Genomic DNA, 19,992 nt, shown 5'->3' on the forward strand with positions numbered 1-19,992 from the left:
TCAATTTCACACACACACACAAAATGCATGGAAAACTTAGTTGCCCTTTGCCTAATGTTTTAGATAAGCTTTCATAGTTGAATATTAAAAATATTTTTCAGTGGACAACAGATGAAGACTTAACTGAAGCAGTTCATTCACTGGGGGTAAATGATATTTTGGAGATAAAATTTTTTGAAAACCGTGCTAATGGCCAGTCTAAAGGGTAAGAACTTGTTATTTGTTTTTTCTGTATATGTACGTGGACTGAAGTTTAGGAGCAAGAAAATGGGGAAGGAGTCCTCAGTTTTTATAACTATCAGTCTGTGAATTGATAATCTTTGCTTATTGATCTAACAATGGTTGGACATGTAATTTCATACTAATGACTTAAATTTCGGGCATAAATTTTTATGATGGTATTGTGTGTCTCACTAAACACACTTAAAACTTGTTGGCCGTCTTCATTAAGACTATTGCTAGATTTGTTAGTGTGGTGGTTTTGGTTTTTTCTTTTATGTCCTAGAATAAATTATCTTCTCTGTTCTGAAAACTAGACTAAAGCCTGTGAGACAGTTTCTGTATATGGTTTTTAAGTATACTTTTGTTTACTGTGTGTTATCTTTTCCATGGAGCATCAGGATATCCAGAAAATGGAAAAACTGTGGTGTAACTCTTTTGTTTCCTTTCAGGTTTGCCCTTGTGGGTGTGGGATCAGAAGCATCCTCCAAAAAGTTGATGGATTTGTTGCCTAAAAGAGAATTGCATGGGCAGAATCCTGTTGTAACTCCGTGTAATAAACAGTTTCTGAGTCAATTTGAAATGCAGTCAAGGAAAAGTAAGCTTTTCTTATGTGCTGTCTTGGAAAAACAGAAAAAGTAGTATGGCAGGTTTTTTTCTCAGCATATGATATCTTCTACACAGTTTAAAATAGCTATAAAATACTTAGAGTCTAGCTGCATATTTGTTTAAAGAAATCACTCAATACACCAAAAAGCTGCTGCACTCTCTGAAAGAAGGTTACAGATTTGTGCAACTCTTAACAGCTGGAGATGCTTTTTCAATTTCTTGGGGATGTAATTTTTAAAAAAGCACAAGAACATTTCGAAACTTAACATTTGTAGACAAACTGGACTAAATTCCAATGTCTAGACCATCTGTGTTTATGACAGAACAGGGAAGAAAGGTTCTGTGTTGTACTTCAGCACCGTGTCTTGTGTTTCCCAGTCCTAATCGTTTGTGGCCTTGGGCTGCATTGGAGGAAGGACTGGCAGTCTCTCCTGGTGCTCTTCTGTTAGTACAGAGTATAGTGTAATACTGCCATACTTCAGCAAAGCACACTTTCCTCCCCAGATTTTTTGGGTTTGGGTACAAGGAACAAGCTAGTGCTCATAGGGTCAATGCTTTAGCGCTGCATAAAGCTTTAGACCGAGTGTTAAAATTCTTTAACCTATTTTGATGTATGTAATGTCACTTCTGCTTTTCCATTGCAGCCACACAGTCTGGCCAGATGTCTGGGGAAGGTAAAGCTGGTCCCCCAGGAGGAAGCTCACGAGCGGCATTTCCACCTAGTAATAGAGGTCGAGGCCGTTTTCCAGGTGCCATTCCAGGTGGAGACAGATTCCCTGGACCAGCAGGGCCGGGAGGTCCACCACCACCTTTCCCAGGTAAAATTATTCATCTATGGAGTTTCAGTTTTATTTGTGTTTTCTTGTTTTAATATGGCATACTTACTTGGGAAATGATAAAAAATTAAGGCAGTTGAGTAATGAACCATTATCAGTGTTCACAGCTAAACTGTAGGATTTGACTGTTTCTTTGTTGATATTCAACAGGGAGTTGTACTTACTAAATTTAATAGCAAGATAACATTTTTAGATACATTCCAGTATACATATTTTTTAAGTATTAAAAAAGTAAAATAGATCATGATAGCAAGTAGATTTGGCTTTAATGCAGTTCTGATTTGCTGTATGGGGTGAAAATGCCTGTGTTGCAGAGGGTAAAGTAACAGATTTCCTTATTATATTGCAAGCTTGCACATGATCAGAAATTCAACTTTGATTCATGTCCATTGGCAGGTCAGTTAGTTGGCACTTAAAATACCAGAAATTTGAAGAAGAGGTGCTCATGTTTAGTCAAATATCTGATATGGATGAAATCTGTTAAACAATTAGGTTTGCACTGCAGTGAAGTTCTTTTTTCAGCTGAAGTATTTTTTAGTAAATGTCATTCAGTAGTAGACTGTCTACCAGCAGTCAAAGGGACGTATTCAAACTGAAAGTAGGTTTGGATACTGTGTTTATGATACCTTCTCTAATATAGCTTTTCCCATATTTTTAATATATATTTGTGTCTTAAGCCCCCTATGAAAGACTAGCATCGGGTGTGAGTAGGATGCAATGTTTTCTAGCTTTCGTAAGCTTTGGGGGGTTTTGATAACAACAGCAAGTTGTGTTTTGGGGAGGGTGGGAAGTTGCCAGTTTTCAAGATAACGTTATTCTCTTTAGATATTTGTAGATATCTAGTATTGATAGATACAGATAAGTTAAAAATTTTCGAAGCTACTGGACCCAAAGTGGGACCGTGCATGTCTTGTATATGTTGCACAATGTTCAGTGAGGGTTACTTTTGTTTTTTGTTGTTGTTCTTAAGAATAGAAAAAGGAAAGAGTGTTAAAATGTTTTATTTCTTTGTACTTATTAACTCAATTTTGTTTGTTTGTTTTTATTTTTATTTTTTATTTCTTTATTTTAGCTGGACAAACTCCCCCACGTCCACCTTTAGGTCCTCCTGGCCCACCAGGCCCACCAGGCCCTCCGCCTCCTGGTCAGGTCCTCCCACCTCCGTTAGCTGGACCTCCTAATCGTGGTGACCGTCCACCACCACCAGTTCTGTTTCCAGGACAGCCTTTTGGTCAGCCTCCACTTGGGCCACTTCCTCCAGGCCCTCCACCACCAGTTCCAGGCTATGGGCCACCACCAGGTCCACCACCACCTCAGCAGGGTCCACCTCCACCTCCGGGTCCATTTCCCCCTCGTCCACCTGGCCCTCTTGGGCCACCCCTGACTCTTGCTCCTCCTCCACATCTCCCTGGGCCACCTCCAGGTGCTCCACCACCGGCACCACATGTGAATCCAGCTTTCTTCCCCCCACCTGCCAATAGTGGCATACCTACTTCAGACAGTCGTGGCCCACCTCCGACAGATCCATATGGCCGACCTCCACCATATGACAGAGGTGACTATGGGCCACCTGGAAGGTGAGTTCTTTTGGTCTAATGTGCTCGGGTAGCAGATTTTACTCCTCTTGTAGGAAGCATTTGGTTTTTCCCTTTTAATGCAAATGTTAGAAGCAATTAGAAGTAGGGCCAGAAGGGATCCCAACAGCCTTGTAGTTTGCCCCTTTTTACTTCTCCAGGGGAATATATCTGAGAAAGATATTTGCAGCAGTGAGAAAATCCTGAAATGCAACACCAATAATCTCACTTTCCCTTTTCAGCTCTGAACTGTTTGTCTTCACTGTATTTGGCAGTGTCATCATTCCGTGTGTTCTACATGTAAACTTATATATCACTTCTTATGCAGCAGCTTCTAGTTGTGCTTCTGTCTTAACTTGAAATTCTGACTTTTACATGTGTCATCATGCTTTGCAGGCTGCCTTTTGAGAATGCTCTGGAGTTTTCCTTTTCAAATATGTGCATATGTTGAGATCATACCAAGCTCATACCATTTTCATCTTCCAGCAGCATTGCTTGTCTGTTTTCTCTTCAGGATTCAATTAAAAATTAGTGTTTGTCTCAAAAACCAGGTGTGCATTTACTGCAAGAGTTTTATCTTCCTCTCCAGTCAAGATGTTTCTGCTCATTTGATGCAATCTTGCTGTGTTTGTAGCGGTGGCTTTTCCTGTGGTTAATCCTATCTGGGACAGAGTTCTTAAGTCTCTGACTCGATTTGTCAAGTGTTTCACATCTTGTTTGAAACATCTTTTTCATGTGTGACTTCAAACATCTCTGTCTTGCTGCTGTTTCTTAATTTTTGTATTTGTATTTGTCGCAGAAAATTTTGATATAAACTGTAAGAGACACTTTTTGCAGTTAGATTTGAATTTTTAGTAGTAATTTTGCTGCTAGCATGAGACACACTTCTCTGGCTTAAAATGTTTTCTGCAAAGATGCTTTGCTTTGATTCATTTATCACAAAGTTTAAAAAACCCCAAGTATTTGTACATACTATGTTCATATAAAAAAAACCTCTTGAAATTCAAGCTTTTGGCTTAATTGCCTGAAATATAAGAAGACTATAAGGTGTTGGGTGTTTTTTGATGGACAAAATCAAGGTTGTCTGCAGTTTATAGAATGTTTGGGGAGGGAAGGAGTGGGAATAGGACAGTATAACTTACTGTCCAGTATTTTCATTAATAATGTTAAAGCTATCATCCATAACTATTTAAATTGTCATTAATTATATATCATAGGCGTTTCACTGGAAATAACATGTCCATAAGAGAAAAATTACATATTCCATTCTATGGGAGGCACACGAAAAATAATACTCAAAACTCAGGGAGGTATGAATTTTTAGACATTTCCTCTTATGCTAAACTGGCTATAGGATCTTGTTCCACTTCTTGCAATTAAGAGGATAGCATTGCTTATTATTCTGCATTTTCTTTCTACCAGAAGAACTAACACTGTTCTAGAAATAACAAGCAGTGGGCCAGTTTGACAGTCTCAGCATTTGTCTCTAACACATTTCTCCAAATTTTCTGTGACACAGAGACTGGCTAATAGGACACTGCAAAACTTTTGGGAAAATTTAGGTTTACTTCTGTGGCTTTGTAAACCCTGTATAGGTAGCTGATAATTAAAGTACAGTGTAATGAGTATGAGGATTCTGCTTTAATGCTTCCTCCTTACTGTGACTAGTTTGGAGATTAAATTGGAGTACCTTGAACTTGACCAGAAATTAAAAAAAAAAAAAAAAAAATTGCTGTAAAATGTTGACATAGCATTCAGAAAACTGAGTGTTTTAAAGATGATAACTATATTTGTTTTTCAAAAGTTACAGCGTTCTGGTCTTAGTTAAGATCTGGGAAACAGGATCATATAGTTCTGATTCCAGTATTGTTATAAAAATTATCTCTAATTTTGCTCAAAGTTGCATTGCCTATGTACATGTATTTCCACATCCATTCAATTGGGAATATCTATTTACATACCTTCAAGAATTTTATGCAAATTGTAAATATTTGTAAAGCACAATATTAAGTGCTGATGAATGTTTGAAATAGGTGGGATGAACAAAAAATAAGTCTATTTATACAGCAATGTATTAATTAGGTTTTGGGGTTTTTTGTTTGGTGGTTTGTTTTTTTTTTTTTAGCTTTCAGGATTTTATACTGTAACAGTGGTCCTTAACAAAAACCAAAACCAAATCCAGATCCTGCTTTCTTTTCTGTTTGTCACTGCTTAAAGTTGCAAACTTGGATTGTTGAAATTGCAATGATAACTTCTGAAGTTCTGCTTAACCTTTTAAATAGTAGTTTTATTGCTTGCAGAGAAATGGATGCTGCAAGGACACCTCTAAGTGAAGCAGAATTTGAAGAAATCATGAATAGAAATAGGGCGATCTCAAGCAGTGCCATTTCGAGAGCTGTATCAGATGCCAGTGCTGGTTAGTAAAACTCAATATGTTTACTATTCTTCCCAGCTGAAAAGAATTTATAGGGTTCTTTTATTAGGAATCTGGAAGGCCTGAAGCCACATTTTCCTAATAGGATGCTGAATTTAGGTACAACTTACGACTGATTTTGTACTGTGCTTCAGTTTCTGAGAATGCCTTCTGAGTACTGATCTGGACAGTATTTTAATATTTGATTCTACAGTAAATGATCTAGATGGCTGTTGAAGAGAAGATACTCAAAATGACAGTAGTGTTACAGATAGAAATCTATGTTTTAATTTGCATAATTTTCTGATTCTGAGTTTACATCATTTTCAGGAGACTATGGAAGTGCTATAGAGACCTTGGTAACTGCAATTTCCTTAATCAAACAGTCCAAAGTATCTGCAGATGATCGCTGTAAAGTACTTATTAGCTCTCTTCAGGACTGCCTTCATGGAATTGAGTCCAAGTCTTATGGTTCTGGATCCAGGTAAAACTTTCCTCTTCCATCTGCTCTTACTTATAAAAGAGAAGGTGTAGGGCAGGACTAGTTCACAGAGAAGAAACTGAAGCTAAGTCATGTAAGAAGCTTAGTGATTGCTGAGTTGCACAAGACAAGAAATGTGTGAAAGAACCAAATAAGCATTTCCTGAACTTAGAAAAAGTGCCTTTTAACTAGCCCTCCTTTCAAAATTGATCTGACTAGCTTAAATTTAACTCTGCTTTATTTCATGGTTTTGGCACATACTTTCTGTACACAGATTAGCAGCCATGTTGCAGTGATCGTTTGAGTTATTGTGGATTTTCCCCAGCTGATTTCAGTCATCCTCCAATCTGAGCATGAACTTTCTGGCTTTTCTTTGCTAGATCAAAAAGTGGATGCCCCTTACTACCTGTAACTGAGTTCTTAACCACCACTGTTTATATCAGCTGTCTTTTATGTTATATACAAAAACATACCTGCCTCATGGTAAACAGATATTTCTCTTATGTCTGTTTTTGGTCAAATTCGTGCTCATAAGCAGAGTGCAAGAGTGGTATGTGGCTGACTAATATTTTGAAGAAAAATTTAATGAAGTAATTTCTTTTAGAAGACGTGAACGATCCAGAGAGAGGGACCACAGTAGGTCACGAGAAAAAAGTAGGCGCCACAAATCACGTAGTAGAGATCGTCATGATGACTATTACCGGGAAAGAAGCCGTGAAAGGGAGAGGCATCGTGATCGCGACAGAGATCGTGACAGAGAACGAGACAGAGAGAGAGAATATCGTCACCGTTAAAGGTGAGCATTTGTTTCATGGTTTTTAACTTTACTGACTTACTAGAAGTAACCACTCTAGGTTTGAGATTATTTACACCATTCATGTCTGCATTTAAGTGATCCTGCAGTATGTACTGAATCACTTTCTTCTTGCAGCGCCTGACATGAACGTAGGTAAGTAACAACAGGTAACCGGTCTTGGGAGGGAGGAAGTCTGTGCAATTATCTTCTGCATTCTGCATGCCACTTCTTTTATTTTAGCTGGTAATAATGGTCCCAGTTTTTATGAAAAGCAGTTGAACCAGTTCTTAAAAAAGCAGTAAGCCAGACCGTTCTCTTTATAATCTTAAAAGATTATATGAAATTTACTGTTTTATTTCTTAGTTGTATTTAAAAATACTAATTTTGTATTTTAAAATCTACTTGTGTAAGGACCGCAGCATTTTAGCCCTTCGTAAGCTCACGTCTGGATTACTTCAGTGTACATACACTTGTCCTTGCACAAGTATGGTGGTGATTTTTTGGGTTTCAGTATTTGTGGGGTTTGTTGTTTTGTTTTGTGTTGTTTTTGTTTTGTTTTTCCTGGTGAGTTTTAGTCAAATTCAGGAAATACTGCCAGATTTTTATCTTTATTTTATGAAATGTGACCTGTCAGTATCTTCTGCCTTCTAGCTAAATTCGTGGTTTAACCTTCAGTAAAATTTATGATTAGTTGTTCCCCTTCACCTTGACTTTTTCAGTCCCTCCTCCATATGATAGTCATTTTCTGAAGACTAGTAAAAATGTATGACACCAAGATTGATTCTTTTCTGGTTGTTCACAAACTAATGTGTTCTTTTATTTCATATATCTGAAGTCTGCATGCATCAGATGTCTAGACAGCTGGAGTAGCATGCTAAACAATGCTTTTTTTCAATGTACTACTTTAAAATACATACAAATATTTATATTTTATATAATATACCATTTCGAGGATTGGGAATTGAAGCTACTATGATTCCTTATATTTGACAATTGGGAAAAAACCCTACCTAATAGTTACTCTGTAGCGGTCTTTTCCCTTTTTAGAAGAACTTACCACTACCTCTACAATGAAACTGAAGCTTGCAGACTTGTCTGTCAGCCCAGCTTCCATTTCTTACATTTAACCTCAGATTTAGTTTCCGGATTTGCCTGTGCTGTTGATTCATAGAAATTCATTTACAGAAGTTAAAGAGCAAAACTTTTTAGAAATCATATAAAATGTAGTATACTCCTAAGTAAAAATACAATTTCATATGAGTTAAATGTCAGCTTTTCAGTCAGACTTCTGTGTCACTGTCTGACTCCTTTGGGAGAGAATGAATTCGGATGCTAAAAGCTCTAGTGTATTGAGAATTAAGTGGGATGTTGTACTGGGTTCGTATACTAGCAGGGGACAACACTAAGAAGTAGCCAACCTAGAAAAGGGGAGTCAAAGGCTTAAATAGGAAGGTGAAACATGGCAAATGAAATAAAGATGGTGGTATATTTCTGTTAATGCCACTTTTTGCCATTAAAAAAGATTGGTAGAAATATTTTTGTATTTTAATAAAAATAGTAATGGTAGCTCTTAATTGTAAAATAACAACATAAAAATACAGATACAACAAAAGTAAATGTAGTTTCTTTTATTGCACTGGATATTTACCTTGTATAATAACTGCATATTTTTGATATTTGCAAATAGTTCTTACTGATAGTGGTAACCATTGAGCTGAGTAATGGATGTATTTCTAGAGTGTTTTTCTTCTGGTGGAGATGAGCAAGCCATACTAAAAATTGTTAACAACCTGGAATTGAAGATAATTTTTTTAACCCTTGGCATACTTTATTAATCTAGCTTTAATTTTTGTGTATTTAGTGTTGTGCATATGGATATGGACTTACTGTGCCAAGTATAGATTCCCTCCGCTCTTACCCCAAGAAAACATACCAAACAGCATTAGGTTGCATTTTATAATTTCCAAAGAACAATTTTAAAATGTTCAGTCTCAGTTCAGGTGGGATTTATATTTGCAACATCCTTCAGCTTTATTGTGTGCTGGGACTTCTCTTTTCTTTCAAAGGGATGTGTTGGTAAGATTCTCTTGTGTGAAGAAAATAGGTCCTAAGAACTTGATTTAAAGGGCCAGTTTAGTCTACTACATGTAAATGAAAGCATTTGGTATTTTTTTCTTTTAAGTTAAGTTGTAAACATTTTGTCTTGTTGCTGTCTTAATGAAGAAGAACTTTATTGTAGTTTTGTTTTTATATATTTATACACACACACACGTATAAAAGAAATAGTTATCTCCTGGTTTGTATGTTTCATTTTCACTAAGATGTATGTTGCCATACATTTTTTGTTTCATTTTTTACATTGAATAATATTCATAAATGGATTTAACACTCAGTTATTTAATAAATATCAAAAGTGCTGAAAGGAGTTATTTCCCATAATACTGTGTTTTGCCAGACAACATGAAGTTACCTCTGTGCCTGCACCCTATGAATGGCACCTATACCTCTCCTAATTGTGTACCTATAGTCATAACTGTGATACTGTACTGGCATTTTTTTCCAAAGCGTTACACGTCTAGTTTAGAAGGATTTTAAAGGTCCAATGTGAACGTTTTTGTAAACAGTGAAATTCGGTTTGTACTGTATTACATTTATAAAGATGGGTAAAATTGGAATAACTTACAAAATGTATTTATAACAATAAAATTCTATAAAAAGTTTAGTTGTACCATAGCAGGTGTTTACACTTCTGTTTGTACACTTCATGATTTAAAGTTAAATTCTTGCAAGATTTTTGTGCCTTCACTTGAGTAAGGCTTCATGTACATCGATAATCCATTCTCCTGAATTACTATAAGCTGAATGTTTCCTTGAAACATCTTGCCTTCGCTTATAGAAAGCCTGTAGAAATAAAAGAGAACAATGGATTTAAGACAAATGTCTAACTTGTATTAGTCAAAAAAACTTAAGAACCCAATAGAATGACATTTAGAAGGATTAACAACAATATTAATGTGTACAAACAGAATAGTAATGTAATTTCATCATCATGAGTCCTGACTTTTTTTTAGGCAGAATTTTTTTTAATTTAACTGATACTCAATGATGTATTTCTAGCTGATACATTGTCCCAATCTTAATCTGTCTGAATTTCTATAACTGCTGACTGTTAAATTTTTCATTTTATGTTTTTGTTATTGGGTTGATTGATTATTTCCTATTTAAACTGGATTTGGATTGAATTGCAAAGACAAACCCACAATATTGTAACAGTTGATATGTATGTAGACTTTGTACTCCATATTTTGTGTTTATTCTGATTTTTCTGCTCTCAAACCACTGTAAGCAAAATAATTTGATGTCTGAGGCTCATATGCTCCTTCAAAAACTGCTCGCAGTTCTCTCTGAAGTGGTTTCAGCTTTGGAGTGATCCAAGAAGTAACATGGTTGGAATTTTTTTGGTGTCAGGAGGAGGGGAAATGGTACTCATAGTTTATGTAGTATTCATTATATTTTTGCTTCTATAAGTAGGAACAGGCCTGTAACAGTGTTAACAACCACTTAAACATCAAGTGGCGTATGAAGTTAGCCTTTTAAGAAACCTTGTAAATGAATAGAGAAGTGCCTATTTTTTATAAGCTATTTTAATAATAAGCTTCTAGTTAATATTAACTGAATTGTGTGGTAGCATTGTTCGAGATTTGAGTATCAAGTACCTGTCTAGAATTATTATCAGATCTTAATATCAAGGTATTGCAAACGTTACTTACCTAATCTCTTTTTTTAAAATGTGTGTTTTTGAGGAAGCACATATGTGGAGCTGGCACTATTCTGCATTTAGCATTCAGCAGAGAAATAATACTTTGTGTATCTGATTCAGTATTTGAAATCCAGCATAGCGTCACAGAGGCAAGGAATGCCACTGCTTTATGTGCTTTTTACAGTCTTATTATATCACCGCTCTGGTGCTTTACAGAAACATAGTTTGTTCCTTAATGTTCAGTGATTTATCTCATTTTCTTGAGGGTGAAATGTTGATTTAAAAAATGAAATGAGTATCTTATGCTACTTATTTTCGAAAGCATAACTTTTATTACTTTTTTTCCCATGAATATATTGCTGTAATTTTATTGACTTCTGAGGTGTCTTTAGACACACATATTTTTGTGCTCCCCATATCCTGTGCTTTTTTCTTTTATTTGTGGAATCATTAGTTTTGACAAATTTGATCTGTATGAAAGTTCCCCAAGGAACTTTTAAGCTTCATAACATAAGAAACAAAGAAATGAAAATGTTGATTTGATGCAGTGTTCTCCAGAGAACGAATGAATTCAGTCTTTTCCTTTTGCTCATTGTGGTTTGAGAACTATGATTTCTTTTTACAAAAAAAAAAAAAAAGAGGGCACATGAGAGAGATATCTTCATTTTTATGTTTTTCTGTGGCAGCCTGATCTACCTTTTTGTCTCTTCCTCATATATTAATGTGAAAAATAATTGACAGTGAGTTATATCTTTTTAATTTGTAAACTAAAGATTGAATTTTCTGAACACACCTCACTGTTCATCGGTTATTTTTAGTGAATAGACAGGCTGGGATAGTAGGAGAAAGATATATGATGAATGAAACTAGTTTGGGAGGTTTTCTTCCCATGTAAAGTTATTTATAAAATCATGAAATTGTTGTGTTGATCTTTACTTATACGCTAAGATTGAACAAAGGTAGCAGGTAAGTACATGAATAATGGAGCGGGGGGAATAGGCAAATATGAGAAGGTGCTAGTGCTGGTAAAATAGTCTGTATGTGTATGATGAACAGAATCACATGTATCTTGGCTTACATGCAGAAAGACAAATAGAAATTCCTTGAGACAAGACAAGCTTGAAATTCCTTCTTTCTTAATATGTTATAGCTAAAGCATCAGAGTATTTGGAGGTTTGTGATGTTGTGGAATGTAGGTTAAATTAAAACAAATTTTGGCTTTCAAGCTCATGCTTTCTGTGGGAGTTTTGGTTTGTGTATTTCTTTTTCTTTATGTATAGAATAAAATAAAGGAGAATTACATGAAGGAATTTGTAGGAGCTTTTAGGATATACTAACAAAATGTCTGTCATGCATTTTACTGAAATGTGAACATGTGAGATTGAAATTCAATCTCTGAAAATATCAGAAATTAAACTACTATAACAAAAACTTGATGGGTGTATGCACATACAGCTTTAAAACTACTGTAGAATTTTCACAATTTTAGAAGATATTTAAAGCTTTTATGTACTTATTTAAATAATTGGAATTAAAGAGAAAAAAAATCAGAGTTGCTACTGCAAGATGCTTTTGATATATACAGGCAATCTATTGGGTTTTGTTGTGTGTCTTTGTGGGTAAAAAAAATGCTCAAGTTGCATCTTGCATAAATACCAAGATGTTCGATCACTGAAGTCCTGGGATTTCATTTGTGAAATATTCTGGCATAAACCCCTAACTTTTAAACTCACAAAACCTATTTAACAGCTAAGTCTGAAATTTGGGGTTTATTAGTAGAAATGCTGAGAAACTGATTGCTGTGTGGTGTTAAATTGTACAAACCTAACACATGCTTGGGATGGATAGCTTATATATGAACTTGAGGCAGATGGAAAACAGTATTGCTAAGAAATACTGACTAGAGATTTATTATTTTTTTAAAATTGTTTGTTGCTTCAATGTTCTACTTGCTTGTAGAATACTGAAAAGGGCTGAGCATGAACGTATAATCCATACAGATTTATTTCTTTTTGGAACCACAAGGGTTTCCAGTTGTGCCGAGATATAGTGGCAGAATACTTGAAACCAAAATGTACACCACTTTGGATTTTAGTTGGTCATGTTTTTAAAAATGAAGGTTCAGTGTGGTGCTGACCATCTTAAAAGCCCTATAATGAAAAGTGTTAATCCTAAATTCACTTCATTGTGCATTCTTTAGAGTCCCTGTAGTTCCATAAGTACCCTTACAAATCTAGCAAATTATTCTCAGGAACTGAAGCTTTCTTATGCTAGTATTATAAATCATATATATGGTGCTTTGGATCTGTTAACTGTTGCCACAGAAGTGATAAAGATCCATAATTTTGGCTGCAGCAATTGTATTATGAGAGCAGCAAATTCTGACGTGCAGTCTCACAGCTGTCAGTACTTAATTTCTCCGCTAGAAAACTGAGATTCTCTCCTGCCTATTGCTAACTTAGCTTGCAACTCTGAATGCATTTTTCTTGTGGAGGCAGCACTTTGTCACTTTGCTACTAATTAATTTCAAAAGCACATAACACCTATGGAAATATTGGCCTCTGGGGAAGGAACTTTCCCAAAAGTTGATACGTTGATGACTTGGGAACGAAGTCTGTGAATAAGAAATTTCAGTCGCTGCTTTGGATTTGGACTAGTATATGTGCATACTGTAGTGTATAGAGCCTACTTGGTTATACTTTGGGATTTTTTTAAAGTTATTATTAACAGTCACTTTTAGGAAAGGAAGAAGAAAAAATGAGTACTTAGTTTTGAAATTATTGTACTAGTAGAACAATATTTGACAGCTGTGTACTGTTGCATGTTCATGAAATTGCTTCTCTAAATGTCTTGTTTTTCAAATAAACAATTTAATGTGTTGGGTGTTTTAACAATTTGATTTTAAGTATTTTGAAATTATTGAATGTTGAAATTGTGAATTATTAATGAAATTAAGATAGCTGATTGTTTTGTAATGGAATTCAACTGAAATCCAGTGTATGGAATTATACCATCCCAAGTATTTTGTGAACTTTTACGGTAATTAACTCTGAATTGTGTGGTTCCTTAATTTACCAAAATAGATGAGAGTAGGAAGTAGGGCTTGGGATTTTTCATAGGATGAGTAGGTGACAAAATCTGCAAATCTACAGTGTATTATATGAAAAGTGGGTTCTTGTGCTTAAACTGCTAGCCTGTATTTTTAGATGTGAACCCCATACAGCTTGCCACTAGTCTGAAAATTTTGATTATAATGGTGTCAGATTCTGTGCACTTTTAAATGTTACTGAGCTGTGAGCCATCCATTTCATTATACAATCAGCACATTCCTTAAATGTCAAACCAGCTTAAAAATTCTGTAAGTGGGCAGGTAAAAATGTAAAAATCTAATTGTGGCAAAATTACCTTAAATTCTTGTTCAGTTACTCTTGCAGAATGCATACTTTAGGAAATGTCCTATATCAATGCTGCCATCAGTCACAGGAGCAGTAGCTATTTCTTTCTTTTTCATCAATACTTTAACTGTGAAATTTATATTCTTTCAACTTTTTTGTACAACAGCGTTAATCTTATTTTTAACTACTGTGTTAGAAAACAACACACAAACAAGTAGCTACTGCTTCTGGATATTTTGTGTTAGTTTACATCACAGTGAAGTAGATGCACGACTTGTGTATGTATAGATAAGCCAGCAATTTTCTGTGTATTATGGGGACTAGCAAAATCTACATCACAAATTTTGACACATTACAGCTGAAGGAAGAGGAACAGCGTGCAAGACAAGATACATTCTTCAAGGAAAGATGCTTGTCCAGCAGTTTGCTTCATGTGATTGAACTGAGCCTGTAAGGATTCATGGATAAAATGAACAGGAATAGATCTGAATAAAGCAAATCTGCATACATGGTAACCAGTAGCTCTTTTACTTTTTTATGTTGCTTAACTGTTTTATTTGAGGGAAACCTGTGTGATTTAAACCTTTAGCTTTTGCAACTTTATTACTGGTTATATACATTTGGCAATTATAATGTGCAAGCAATTGGAAAAAGTCAAGTAAATGCTTGTTTTTATAGTAGTTTGTTCATGTTAAACTGTTCATATGATAATGTCTGTACACAGCACCACTGATTACCGTAGATGTAGTGTTGTAATAAACTGTTTAATGGGGCTGATGTGTAAAGCTGTTCAAGTTATTTGATGTTTACACCTCAGGGAAAGTCTTGTGTTCAGCAATATTTAAAGATAATGTTACAATGAAAACATTGATGCTGTCTTCAAAAACATTGCAATAGTTCTTGCATATGCCTCAACCTAATCTTGCATTCAGCAAGTTAAACGTACTAATGTTGCGCTCTCACACTCAATTTTGATATGAAAATAAGTGGTTACATAAAACCTTTAATACTATTTTGCTTTCTAGCAGTGTTTACCTAGGTGGCTTGTGAATTTGCTAATTGACACATAAAACTGTAAAAACTGCAGCACTCTGTGGTTGGTTGTTTTGAGGAGAGATGGTCCCAAGTCTGTGATTTTTAGCACACTGAAAATTTTATCTTTCATACAGCCTTGATCCTGATTGACACTAAAGTTGATATAAACTTAAACTGTTCCTGTGAACTTAAACTGCCCATAATAAGGGGTAGAAAGGTTAGGTTTAAAAAAACAAAACAAACCCCTGCAGTTGTTTACAGTTTTATAGTAATAGTGCTTGTGTGTGTTCCCTCTCTACCCCCAAGGCCGTAGCAGTCTGTACATAGTTGTATATTAGAAATGTACCAGAAGAAACAAGATGTTACCATTTCTATGACTTTATGGGTTTGGTATTTTCTTAATACTTTGGGGTTTATTCACACATGCATATAAAAGAGAAGGTACACTTGTATGTCCTTGTTCACCAATGGGCAATATTTAAATGTCTTAGCAAAAAATGACGCAGATTAAATTTGTCAGATGAGGTTTTGTAAATTTACTTAAAAACAAATTAATGGAGCACTCAGTGAAAACTGGCTTCAAATTCAAGAATTTGTTTTAAATTTCATCAAGTGTGAAATGCAAGTGAATAGGAAGTTCATATAAGCTGCAAAAGCTTAGTTTCTGGCAGCCTTGTGCAAAGGCTCACTTTTAGTCTATTGTAAATTGTTATGTAATGGACATACTCTGGAGTTTTCACGTATTCAAATAGCTGCCCTTAATGTTTTAAGTTAAGTTTCAAGACCTCAGATGGCTTTAAGAGGCAACCCTGAGAAAACTCTTGATTTCTTTTTTTACCAATTTTGAAGATTTTACAGCCAACCTAAAACGTTACCCTGTTCAGGAAAGCACTTAAATCCATTTGATTTTCCAGAGCATATCAAGCACGTGCTTACATTCCATATATTTCAAGGAATGTAAATATATGCTTTAAGTTATCTTATTTGCATACATGAGTGATTTTTATGCTTCAAGTTGGGACCAGTAGCTTGTGCAACTGCCCAAGTTTTGCAGAAGTTTGAAATGCTCTGATATTTTTGGCACCTGCTACTCAACCAGGTTTCCTGCAGCCAGGTTGATGCTGTTGGACTTGGCTACAGCTTCAGACTCTCCATTTGTTTTTTTTTCCTCCTTAAATTGTGTACCTCAGTTCCTCATGCATGGGATCACTGGTGTTTATTGAACTATTTGCTACTGAGAAGATATTTGACATGTTTGTTTAATCCTGTTTGAAAATGAAAACTGCCTTTAAAATTTTTGTAAAACTGAAAGCTGTGTCAAACAAGTCATGAATCACTTCCTGCTTTTTTTGTTAGTAGGTGTTGGTTACAAACAGTACTTGTTGTAACTTTTTTTTCTTTACTTAAAAACATTGTTTACTACTGTGTGTAATAAGTTTAAGGAAGAAATAACCTGCCTGTAGCTGTTACATGGGGAATAGCTAATACTGGAAAGGCAGCAGGTAAGTAATGTTCCATTGAGTAGATATATTAAATTTTAAAATAAAAAAGTAACTTTACAAGCATTTTATGCAGGAATTGATATTTTACTCCACATTGAAATAGTTTTAAGGAGACTGTTGCTCTTTTTACATAGAGTGTAATTTCTCACTCACATACGGATTTCCATTGCTGGCAATGGAAATAGCAGGGAGGGAATAGCAGGGGGTAAATAACATAAGTTAAACTGAATAATCATTGTGACTTGAGAGATGAGATCCCTGTATGAAACCCATTATTTCTGCCTGTTCTCCAAATACTTAATTTTAACTGATAAATGTACTGTGTTGCAATTTAGATAATATTCTCTTGAGTGAGTGTCCTTTGTTAGATTTTTTTTTTAATAAAACATAAAAGAAATGTACAGAAAAAAATCCAAAGACCCTGATAGACACCAAAAAGGAATATGCATGATGTACATCATGTATAACTGGATCTGTAGTAGAATTTTTACCAAGTTTTGGTTTATTAAATGTTCCTGGCAATTTCCTGTACCTGCTCAGGAAATGGCAGTTTAGAAAATAATTGACTGGTGATGATGCCGTGATGGCTACTGCTCTTGATATTCATTCAGTTCTAATTCATCTCCTTTTGCTGATGAAAAGATGAAATAGTCTGTGAGGAAATACTTTATTTCTTTCAAACGTTGATTTTATAAGTAACATTGAAAATATTACGTTAAGGCTGTGTCCTTTATCTTGAAAGACAAAACCAACAAGTAGTGACTTAGGAGTGGTGGTGCTTTAGCAACAGTTGTTGTTTTATTGGTGATTTGTTTTTTAGACGTAGAGAGTGATTTTTTTTTTTTTAAAGTAAAATTTTTATTGGACTATAGGTTTTGACAGGTCAAAAGTACTTCAGAAGAAGAACATAGCATTTTGGAAACTGTACAGTCTTTTTTCCTCATTCCCTTTTTACTTTCTGTGCCAATAACTTTTGTTCTGATTACATTTCGAAAAATGTTTGTCAGAACTTCAAATTTTTATTTACAGTGTGGCTTATAAGCTTGGATAGCTGTTGTTTTTGTGTTAAACAAGATATTTTTATTAAATTTAGACATTAGCTTTTTTTTTTTTTTTTTTTGCGGACTGAGTATGTTCTGGTTTTGTTCCTCTGAAATTGGTGAGGCTTAGTTTTTCTAACTGTATTTTTTTACCTGATTGTTTAGTTGCATACCCAAACCCTTGTAAATGTTTTCCTAGTTGTATGTGGATAATTGGAGATTTAAATGTTGTATATACTTGTCATCTGTGTTTCTAGTAAAATACATGGCATTCTTTATAGAAATACTTAATTCCTGATTTTCATTTCTTATCCACTTGCTCTCTTGTGTACAGGTTAAATAGACTTTGCTCCTATTTTTACTTATAGAATTTTATACATAGCCTGTTAAAGTTGTCTTTGATTCTTGTGTAAACTGAGATACAGCCTTAAATTTCCTGATACAACACTTGTTAAGATACTGTCAGTCATGTAGATTCAAATATAAAACATGCATGTTTAAGACTGGTACTCTTCAAAGATTGAAGACACTAAATTACTTCTGCATTGAAATATAAGCCCTTCAGGATTTTAGGGAAGGAAAGTACGAGTCAGTGTCCATATACTTGAAGAAATTTCAATTCTTTCCAAAATAACAATTTTGACATAGGAAAGAAGCAACGTGGATTCACCTAGTATTTAAATTATTTTGGTAATTGACCGCACAGGTCTTGAACTTAATGGTTGCAGCATGCTATTGAATCATGATGTTTATGCAGAAATACTGTCTCTTGCAATTATGATGCCTTGCAATTAATATTTCAGACTGGTTTGGGGTGGGTGCGGGTGTTGAGGTGGGTTTTTGGTTTTGTAGTTGTTTCCCTTTCCTTCTCTCTACCCCCTGTCCCCCCCATTAAGGTCTGATATCCCATGTATTTTTAGATTAATTTTTGTTATAGAGGATAAATTTACCGAGGACAAGTTTGGAGCACAGTTCATCAGTTTGATGTTCTTGGGGGATTTTCTTCCCCCATGTTGGACGAAGTACAATAAAGCTCCTCATTCTATTTGTATATGATAAGCTTGTTAGTTCCTGAACCCATCCTATAGCCCAGTGATTGCAGTGGGTTCTAGGTTCTGGTATGACCTATGCCTGTGCTTAAATCTTTTAAAACTTCTTTGGAAATACACTAGTTTTACTGAAGTCTATTGAAAATAGTAAACAGTATACCTTTCATCCCAATGGAATGGAGTATTTAAGTTGTAAAAATTCCCATCTATTTATACCGTGTAATGTGATTTTTACATGATTTCAGTATACACTTTTGAGTATATTCAACTAATAGACTTCAGCCTCACCCTCTTGTACACAGTATTTTGTAACAGAAAATATTTTAAACTGTGCATATTATTCTTACATTATGAAACAGACATTTCCTTGATCTTCAAATGTAAGAAAATGAGGAATGTGTGTGCTTTTATAAATACAAGTGATTGCAAATTCAGCTTCCTTACTACTGCAGTTGTCCTTTTTTAAAATAATAAAGAAAGGGGGGAAAAAAGCCAAATGTTTTAAAGGTGAAATACATTCCTATTTGGTAAACCTTAGCAGTTTTGTGACTATTATCAGCACTGCTGACTTTCTAAACAAAAGGCTGTATTGTCTTCCTGTACAATTCCATTTCCTGGTTCCTGCTTTGCTCAAGGATCTATGAGTAAACTATTCAAGAAATGGTTTGAAATACAGGAGTGGGGTTGTCTAAGTTGGAATGCAGAATTGCAATGCAAAGTGTAAGGAAATGGATACCTGTCAGAATGCCTGACTCCAAAGGATTTTATATATATAATAAACAGTTTCCTGATGCTGGCAGGCCAAAGAGTCTGTTGAACACTGGAGTTTTTGGAGACCTATATTTCTCCACAAGGTAAGATGGTATGCTAGCAAATGTGGGTTTTAATACTTTTTCAGCAGAGGTACTTAATCTGTAAGTTTAGGGATCATTTCATCTTTTTTAGATGTTATACTTGAAATATTGCACAACTTTTAGCTTTCATGGGTTTCTTTTTTTTCAGCCTTTAGGAGACTGTTAAGCAATTTGCTGTCCAACTTTTGTGTTGGTCTTAAACTGCAATAGTAGCTTACCTTGTATTGAAGAAATAAAGACCATTTTTATATTAAAAAGTGCTTTTGTCTGTCTTCATTTCAGCTTGTCTAAACTTCTCATTATTGTCAGTCTTTTCAAATTTTCAGACATTAAAACTTGGAGTGTGGACATTCTAACGAAGTTACAGCTAGATTCTGTGCTACAATTATTTCCGAATCTAGAAATAGTTTTATTCTTTATTCTTGTCCT

At 34.9% G+C, this 19,992-nt stretch overlaps 1 protein-coding gene across 4 annotated transcripts in view; it reads left to right on the forward strand.

The window, feature by feature from the left end:
* Nucleotides 1-19,815, forward strand: part of CPSF6 (cleavage and polyadenylation specific factor 6) — a 33,760-nt gene extending 13,945 nt beyond the window's left edge. Inside the window, exons 3-11 of one of the 4 annotated variants that reach the window (XM_032687851.1) lie at nucleotides 102-205; nucleotides 672-817; nucleotides 1,473-1,646; nucleotides 2,737-3,241; nucleotides 4,456-4,548; nucleotides 5,539-5,654; nucleotides 5,982-6,135; nucleotides 6,740-6,928; nucleotides 14,442-19,815. In XM_032687851.1, coding sequence (XP_032543742.1) covers nucleotides 102-205; nucleotides 672-817; nucleotides 1,473-1,646; nucleotides 2,737-3,241; nucleotides 4,456-4,548; nucleotides 5,539-5,654; nucleotides 5,982-6,135; nucleotides 6,740-6,926 — 1,479 coding nt within the window. In that variant the 3' untranslated portion in view covers nucleotides 6,927-6,928; nucleotides 14,442-19,815. Of the gene's footprint in view, nucleotides 1-101; nucleotides 206-671; nucleotides 818-1,472; nucleotides 1,647-2,736; nucleotides 3,242-4,455; nucleotides 4,549-5,538; nucleotides 5,655-5,981; nucleotides 6,136-6,736; nucleotides 6,929-14,441 lie in introns of all 4 variants that reach the window. The other 3 variants (XM_032687850.1, XM_032687853.1, XM_032687854.1) reach the window with 3 other exon arrangements.
* The last annotated feature ends 177 nt before the right edge of the window (nucleotides 19,816-19,992 follow it).

This window comes from Chiroxiphia lanceolata, chromosome 5 (genome assembly GCF_009829145.1).
Source record: "Chiroxiphia lanceolata isolate bChiLan1 chromosome 5, bChiLan1.pri, whole genome shotgun sequence".
Taxonomy (NCBI): Eukaryota; Metazoa; Chordata; class Aves; order Passeriformes; family Pipridae; genus Chiroxiphia; species Chiroxiphia lanceolata.